The sequence below is a fragment of the Copidosoma floridanum genome, unplaced genomic scaffold (genome assembly GCF_036245765.1).
Source record: "Copidosoma floridanum isolate Cflo_tuat_1 unplaced genomic scaffold, Cflo_Japanese_pri ptg000004l, whole genome shotgun sequence".
Taxonomy (NCBI): Eukaryota; Metazoa; Arthropoda; class Insecta; order Hymenoptera; family Encyrtidae; genus Copidosoma; species Copidosoma floridanum.
Window position 1 is genome coordinate 32542121 of NW_028321881.1, and position 8975 is coordinate 32551095.

Here is an 8975-nt window from a genome sequence, read left to right on the forward strand (position 1 = left end):
ATAAAGTCCAAGCTTTATAAGAACATCATTAAAAGAATAACAACAAACATCATTGCTTGAAATTAATAATTTGCTGCATTTTTAAGCTTAGTAATGAAATAAAAGAAAGTGCTTATACTTCTCGTGGATTTATTTATGGCTATTTACTTTTATTGAAATTGAATAGAAGATAACTGAATCCATAATAATACAGAAGTGGATTATAGCAATAAAGCCTCTTGCTTTAGTCAACAGAGGTAAAACATGCTTTTTTCTTTTTCAAATTTTACAGAAAAACGCTTCTGTTGTACAGTAAGCTTACAGTTTCGAATGTTATTAATTTACAATAAAACTTCTTATGATACATAAGTAAAAGGCTTAGTTATTTTTGATGAACTGTGATACGCTTAATAGGTTTTGTTTTATGCTTTTTCTTTTGAATTAGGTAACCTGGAAGAAAAAAAGTATATGTCAGATGTACTCTTGCACATGGTACCAGTGATGCCAGACGGGACGGCGTTCCCCTCAAACCAGAGTTCAGTACTCTAAATACTCGCAGGCTATAGGCAGGCGCTACTAGAGTACAGCTCGAAAGAGTCTTCACAACAGTTCCCCTACTCCTCTACTCTTCCTCTCCATGTGATGTGTATGTCTACCCCAAGCCTGCTCAAACAGCTTGTACATTACATCTGTACCCCTTCATATACAACACGCTGTAGCCGAGTGGATAGAATCATTTTCGTATTTGGTGGTCGTACCTTCAAATAGCATCTGCGTATTTTTTCTTTTTGTTTGTGTTTTTTCACAGTAAGTTACTGTTTTAGTACATTAATTAAAATTAATTTATGCTTTTAAGAACTGCATCGACAATTAATTTGTTTATTTGAGTTTTATGAATTGACGGCTCTGAAGAAAAAAAGCATGTTTTTATTATTGTATCTATGAAAAAGTAACAATACTAACTGCATCCCAATTAACAGTAGAGACACATCTAAATACAGATCAATAATATTTTTAAATTTCCGATAAGCAATAACAAGTGATGCAATTATTTCTTTTCTTCTTAGTAATGATATTTATTGATGAACTAACATCTTAAAGTAAATAATCTAGTTAGCCCATGTGTATTGGTTATAATTCATTTACAATGTTAAATTATAACCAAGCATCCTCAACTCAAACACGTAGCATGTTCAAGTCTCTCCGTTTTCAATAAACAGCGTTATTTAAACAAGTAGCTCTAGTAAATTCGTTTTCAATAAATTAAATTAAATTAAATTAATAAAAACAAGCACCTGTACAGGAATGTTTGAGTACTTCTTTGTCAATTTTTATTTATTATGATATTAATAAACAAAAACGTGCTTATAACAAACTGACCCAGTAGGTTCTAGTCTTTTCATCTCAAATCAACTAAAATGTCAATTAAGTAGAACACAATCGCACACCTTCAACAGAATTATCCAGTACGCTTAAGTTTTCCCCAATTTAATTTATTGTGATGTTAGTTAATTAAAAAGCGCTTGTTACATAAATGACCCAGTACGATCTTGTCTTTTCATATTTGTAATAAATGAAAATGTCAATTAATAATCAAGCACCTGAAACAAAATCATCTATTACACTTAAATCTTTTACACATACAATTATTATGTTAGTAATTAAAGAACCGCTTATAATCAAATGATCTGGTACGCTTTAGTCCTCCAATCTTTAATAAATTAAAAGATAAATTACAATCAAGCCCATTAAAGGAATAATCCAAGGCGATGTTGTTTTTTAATTTATTTTAAATAATGCTAACTATTGAGTAAGGGATCTCGATTCAACAATGCATTACTATCATGCATTTTAGTTTATGTATAATATTTTTATGTTGCATGAATTTATTGTCACATAAATAATGTAATTTATTTACGTCTCAATATTTTAAAGACTAATAGTAATATTTATCAATAACCAAACTCCTTTTTTTTTAATGTTGGATGCTAAGTATTAAATTATTATTATTGGTTATAAATGCAATAAATAATTGGTACATAATAAAATATAATAAAAGAATTTTTGTGGACTGCCTGACGTTGTTCAGATAACTTTTTGAAAAACAGTTCCAATTAACAAACATTAAAAACTTAGGGACAGGTCAATACACAGTTTTAAAGACTTGTTTAAAATTTTATTTACAAATAATAATAAATTTTGAAGTTCGTAACATGCATAAAGTCAAATAAACAGCATTATACAATAAATTTTGCTTGTTTGTTACTAAATATCAGTTGTAATTATAATAATCAGTTGACAATTAGTCAAGGCTTCTCTATATTAATATGTAAAATGACTTATTTTAAACAAAAAAACTAGCACATTTCGTTATTCAAACAGAAAAACTTTATTATTATTCTCTAATTTCACATTTTTCTTAATAATAATTTAATGGAATGATTACTAATAAAAATAATTATGTGTTAAGCATTTTTTAAAGAAAAGGCATTTGGTTATTGATAAGCCTTACTAGAACTCTTTAAAATATAACGATATTAATAAAGAACGGTATTTACGTGAGAATTTATCCATACAACATAAGAACATCATACATAAATAAGTGAACATAACAGCAATACATAGTTAAATTAAAACCCTTAATAGATAATTAGCATCATCATTTACAATTAATAAAAAAATACTCAAGCGCACATGATTATTCTTTTAATAGGCTTGATTGTTACTTAAAATTTAAATTATTTCAAATGAGAAGACTAGAATCTACTCAGCCATTTCTAATACAAGCGCTTGTTTATTAACTACGATCTTTTGTTCAGAGCCGTCAATGGATGAAACTCAAATGAAAATTAATTGTCGATGCAGTTTTTAAGAACATAAATAAATTTTAATAAATGTACTAATACAGTAACTGTAAAAAAAAGAAGCAAAAAAAAATACGCAAATGCTATTTAAAGGTGGGTCATTCTTTGACAAACCGAACGGATTTTGCTATAAATTAATCGTTATCTCTGCGATTTGGCTGAAAATTTTTTTCCAGTTTCTATATTAAAAAGTAAGAAATACGTGTCGAAGGAACTTTTTTTATCGCCTATTTTCGATTTTATAAGTTATAACAGATTTCATAATAGTGGTTGGAGATTCATTTTGAACAATGTCTAGCTCCGAATCCTTAAAAGTTACAAAATTTTCACCAATGGCATTTTAGTAGCTACCGTTTTTCAATTTGATTGTTTTAATCGTTTTTTAACAATTGTCCCCAAAAAGAATCGAGCTTTTATTATAACTATCGTATTCTGCGTCAAATTTTACATAAAAATTATGTTTTTAAAATATGGAGACTTTTCAATTGTTATTGTTTAAATATTAATTTACTAGCGGCCCCCTGTCTCGGATTCGCCCGAGACTTACTAAATGAAACACCGTAGTGTGTTGAATTGTTATGTGAAACGTTTTCAGTTAGAAATTTTGACATCTATTTGTGACACTTCTCAGAACAAAAATCTTCTTATTTAAAACATATTTGTTCGCAATCCATACAGTTCATTTGGTCAAATAATAAGCTGTAAAAATTAGAAAAAAAATTAAAATTATGCTGAAATGTATGTTAAAAATAAACATTAGTAAATGGACTGTATGATTTAGATTTTTAATTACCGCTGGATAAATAGCAAGGAAGAGAGGGAAGATGAGAAAGTTTGTAACAATGACCAAGTCGTCTCTCACTTTACTGAAACACTGTACACCAAGTTTAACGAAAACTAATTTATTTAATAATAATAAACTCCTCTTTACACTATCAAAAAAAAAAAAGAAAATACGAAACGCTTGGAATTTATAAAAGTTATCAAAGGGAAACTAAAGCGACTCATAGCGATGCGTATAGCTTAGCGAGCAGACGTGAACTGGCTCTCGGAGCGCAAGAGCCCAGAAGAAGTCTTACATGCGCACGTGCACACACATTCATACAAGTTCACACACATCATCTTATTCTCTCTTACTCGCGAGCAGTAGTCAGCGGACCACTTTACATAAGCTTACGATCGCGAATGTACTTGAATATCCAACATTCTCCCCGACTTTGCTAAACCGAAGGGGGAGCAACAAGAAAAATTGAAAATCTTTGATTTAAACTAACAAAAATCGATCAAACAATAGTTAGGAATTTTAACCATTACAATAAAGCTCAAAGGAATATAAAGTAAAATAAACAGCAATGGATCGCTAGCTTCATAATTAATTAAATTAAACGTAAATTTACCAAACTCTTAAAAATAATGGCTTATGTACTACGATAAGAGAACGCCTTCTCTTTTATAAATCATTCATCATTCGCACGCAAGAGAATAAGTTTAGTCACTGGTCACTCGAGAGTTGCAAGGGCTAAGCGAAGTTTAACAACGCAGACCAAACCATTCCTGCCAGGAAACACCTCCGCACGTAAAACAGCGAGAAACGATAGAACGAACAGATTGCCTACCTCGAAGCACCTAAAACTTCTGTCTCAATGTAGTGAGAGTGAGTTACGTACTTTGATGAAGCGTGAGAAGATGATATTCACATATTATAAGGTTAACAAAGTGATCCTTCGGTTGCAAGATGATGGGATGATTGCTAAGGTCGATGAGACACGATCGACTCAATCTACCCCCTACTCGAAGTAATTAATCAATTAACACCGGTTTGAGTGGAAGGAGAGGACTATTTGAAGGTAGAGTGACGACAGTATCGCTTCCTCGGTTTGTTAGGTCCAGAGTATTCTCAAGGATCTCATATTCTGGTTTAAAATAAAACATTTGATGATACTGAATGAGAATAAACTCAGCATTTTCCAACTCATCAGAATTTAAAACGAGGCTTTCAGTCTCAAGAAGACTATGAGTTCGCAATCGAGAAAGGCGAGGATTAAAAACTGTTGTGTTCTTTGACGATCGTCGATAAAGCATGAGACGATAAACTTTAAAACAGAATCTCATACAATAAGCGGTAATGCGTAAAAGTTTGTGTAAATTACTAAACTTTAAATACAATGGCCAGACTTGATGAGTTTCGCCACGAGTCGTAGTTTGGCAAGATTCTTGATCTTGTGGCCTAGTTGATAGTTCGGGGTAAAGCAATATCTCCTTGTGAAGATATAACGGACCTTGAAACCAAGTGTTACCACATGAAAATTGAGATGGTAACACTTCTCGAGAAGCTATGTCAGCAGGACTTACCCTTCTAGGGACGTGATGCCAATACGCTAAGGGTAAAGAAGTATGTATAGCGCTGCAATGATTGGCGACAAACGTAGGCCACTTAGAAGGCTGAGTGCTTAACCAATGAATCAGGTCCTTGGAATCCCACCAAAGATACACAGAATCAAATTTAATCGAAGAGGCATCAAGATGGTGCTTCGCAAGCTTGGCAAGCAAGTGCGCAGCATTGAGCTCCAACTTAGGGGTACTAAGCGTTTTTAGCGGAGCCACTTTCGATTTAGAGGCAAGCAACGAAACAAAAACTTGATCCTCCTTAACAATTCGACAATACAGTACAGTGGCATAAGCTGCCTTGGAAGCGTCCGTATAACCGTGTAACTCTAGATTGACGAACTTAGGAGAATAAAAGTTCCAACGTGGGATAGAGATAGTCTTTATCTCATCAGTTTCTCTAAGCCAACGGACCCAGCGTCTTAAAATGTCACAAGGAATCTCTGCGTCCCAGTCTATCTGCGCTAGCTAAAGGTCTTGCATAATAATTTTAGCATAAATAATTGTAGGATCTAGCCAACAAGTGGATCAAACAATTTTGCAGTAGTTGATAGTATGGAGCGTTTAGTCCAGACTTGAATAATTAAAGGAGCATTGATCTTGTAACAAAAAACATCTTCTTTAGGGTACTAAGAAAATTCTAATACAGATACCGAGACCATACGTAATAGTATTAAGTTGATAGCTTTTCAATTGAGCTCGCAAATCAGCTCTCCAAACCATAAGTTGAAAGCAACGATCGATCTCACGGACAAACATCTGCCTAAACATCTTTTCAACATCGGTTACGAAGGCGAATTGGTAACAACGCCATCTCAATATTAAGTCAAATAAATTGGGAAGAAGGTTGGGACCGACATGAAAGAGGTCATGAAGAGAGATTAGACCTTCGCTAGTCTGGGAGGAACCGTTGAAGACAATTCTAAGTTTGGTGGTCGAGCTAGATGTCTTGAAGACTCCGTGGTGAGTCAGATACCAACCAGTTGGAGAGAGACTAGCTACCATGTAACTCTTAATACTCTTTCATGAACTTGATGTAAGCGTCTTTCAAAGAAGAATTCTTGGCAAATCGATTTTCTAACAAATTCTGAATCGATACGGCTTGATGAGAATCGATCTGGGATTGAAGATAAACAGTAGGGTCCTCCTTAAACGGTAAACCTACAACGTAACGTCTATCTTCTAATCTACTAGCTGTTTTTGATAGAATCTTTCGCAGCTTTCTGCTTCGGACGAGAGAGTAGACTTGGGGCGGGGTACTTCCTCTGTCTCCCAAAATCTTCGTACCAACTGATTAAGCTCAACATCCGATGTACAATGCTGCGAGCTAACAGTCAAATTAGCAGAATGTTTTACTACAGAACCAGATACGAGCCATCCCAGATAAGTAGCGATGGCGATGGGATCGTCAACTCGACCCTTACGGACACTGTTTTTTAAAATAATTGCATGAATGTTGGCTCCTAAAAGTAGGTCAATTTTATCCGAACTTGTGAATTCAGGATCAGCTAGGTCCAAGCCAATTAAATGACGGAAATTGCAATCGATCTTAATCAACGGTGGTTGGTAGAAAGAATCCTTATTGAGGACTAAAGCATCTACCTTGAACTCAATCGAAGAGTCTAATCGAGATTGCATTTTGAAGTGGACCTTATTTTTAGGAAAATCAACGGAAACTCCACCAGTCCCATTGAGCTATAAGTTACTTTTTTCCCTTTCAAGGTTTAATAAGTCACACAACGAACGAGAGATTATCGAAACCTGCGAAGCTTGGTCAATCAGAGCTCTAGATAGCAGTCTAACACCGGTAGGTCCAATGACGTAAACTCTAGCAGTAGCTAGCAAAACTCCAAGACCTTTAGAGCGAAAAGTGTGAGTTTGGTGAGTGGACTCTCTATCATCGGTAGACTCACAATCCTTAATATCAGCACAATTATTAGAAGAATCCGATGAGTCAATCTTTGGTTTGAAGAGATCACTGTGTAATAATGAGTGATGCTTCTTGCTACATATAATGCAGGATAGATCAGACTTACAATCTTTAGCCAAGTGGTGACCAAAACAATTCACACATAAACGAGATTTGCAAATGAGATCTTTCTTTTCATTCCACGGCTTGAACTTGAAAGAAGGGCACTGATAAAGGGGATGATTACTATGACAATCAGGACAAGATGACAATTTTGCTTCAGTAACGTGAGAAGATCCCTTTAAGCTATCCCCTTTAGAGGCACAGACTTGAGCCTTAACATTGAATGACTCTAATGTGATGATTTCTGACTTAATAAAATCTCTATCTTGGTTTAGAGTGGGTGCGGCAGTAGTGTTACCTAAGGATCGTTGTCCATTTCGTTTCGTGTTATTTTTAAGTCTATTAACTATCCAGGCGATGTAAAAATCAACGGAGCCTAAGTCTCTACCTAAAGTAACTAACGAATCAATTGAGCTAACGATCTCCTTTTGTATGCGCTTCAATTCAGCACAAGAATCGAGTTTCATAGGTTTAAAAGAGAGGATTATCGAAGTATAAGAGTGAACAAGACGACACTGACTATCAAAAGTGTTAACGAGAGTATCCCAAGCATACTGATATTGCTGTTCAGTGACAGCAATACCTTGAATTAAACTAAGCGCTTCTCCAGACAGATGCGCTTTTAAGGGGTGAAATTTAATGATGGCTGGAACATCTTCTCTTCGATAAACTAAAGCCCTAAACAGATCATGAAGTTCCCATTCAGAGTTATTTCCAGAAAACTGAGGCAATTCAATTTTTGGAAGCGAAAAATTTGCTGCAGCAGCCGGAATAGGAGCTGAAAGAGCTAGGGGTGGAGGAAGGTAAGGATCTGGTGGAAACGATCCAATGAATTCTAAAAAGTCTCCCTTTACGTTAAAATAAGCATCGATAGAGATATCATACAACTCTGAAGTGAAATACTTGTGGGTTTCGTCTAATTCATCTAATTTGAGAATTTCCGAATGAGCTAACTTTAAGTTAGAAAGATGAAATTCCACTGCTTCCAAATACGAACAAGCTTTCCCTTTTGTCATATTAGCTTTACCGTGCTTCTTGAAAGTATCGAAAGACTTAACAATTCTCTTGTGGCGTTTAAGCTGCTCATTGTAGAGAGCTTCCATGTTTTCTGACTAAAATATAACTAATCGGTCTCAACTAAAATTGTTAAGAGCTCGACTCAGGAGCAAGAGCTAGATTAGAGAGAATTGAACCAGATTCAAACTGGGCTACACAACTATAGGAAAATAAATCACATAAACGATAAACTACAAGAAAATTAAATATCTATCCTGTTTCAACACATATGGGGCAGCGATAAATATTTCCTGACAGAGATAATCGGTTTCACTCAGTAAACCATCCACAACTTAATCTCAAATCAAACGAAGTACTTTACAATAGTGCTAGATAATTTTAATTCGATATGCAATGATCGCAACAGTACGCAAACTAAAGTTATACATTCAACTGTCATACCTGGACGTCCTCTAACTCAGTAGACGACTTACAACTTATCAGTGTGATGACAAGCAAACTCGAGCGTCCGTCAACAGGCGAGACCCCTCAAGGTGGTGACAATCGACGACACAGCTTACGATGGCCTGGTACAAAGTACTACTATTGCGACTGTAGATGCGATGATTGCAGTGACTATTGACACAAGCGATGACAGTAGTTACGTACTAAAATTTACAAATCGAACGTATATTGGTAAATAATAGTAATCTAATATG

General features: G+C 34.7%; 1 protein-coding gene across 1 annotated transcript; it reads right to left on the minus strand.

Annotated features, from left to right (window-relative positions):
* Window positions 1-6240: 6240 nt before the first annotated feature.
* LOC149375815 (uncharacterized) lies at window positions 6241-8363 on the minus strand. The gene is made up of 3 exons (XM_089596760.1): window positions 6990-8363; window positions 6516-6830; window positions 6241-6345 (listed from the first exon to the last, which is right to left on the minus strand). Exons 1-3 carry the CDS (start codon window positions 8361-8363, stop codon window positions 6241-6243), a joined length of 1794 nt encoding a protein of 597 aa, XP_089452886.1.
* Between the last annotated feature and the right edge of the window lie 612 nt (window positions 8364-8975).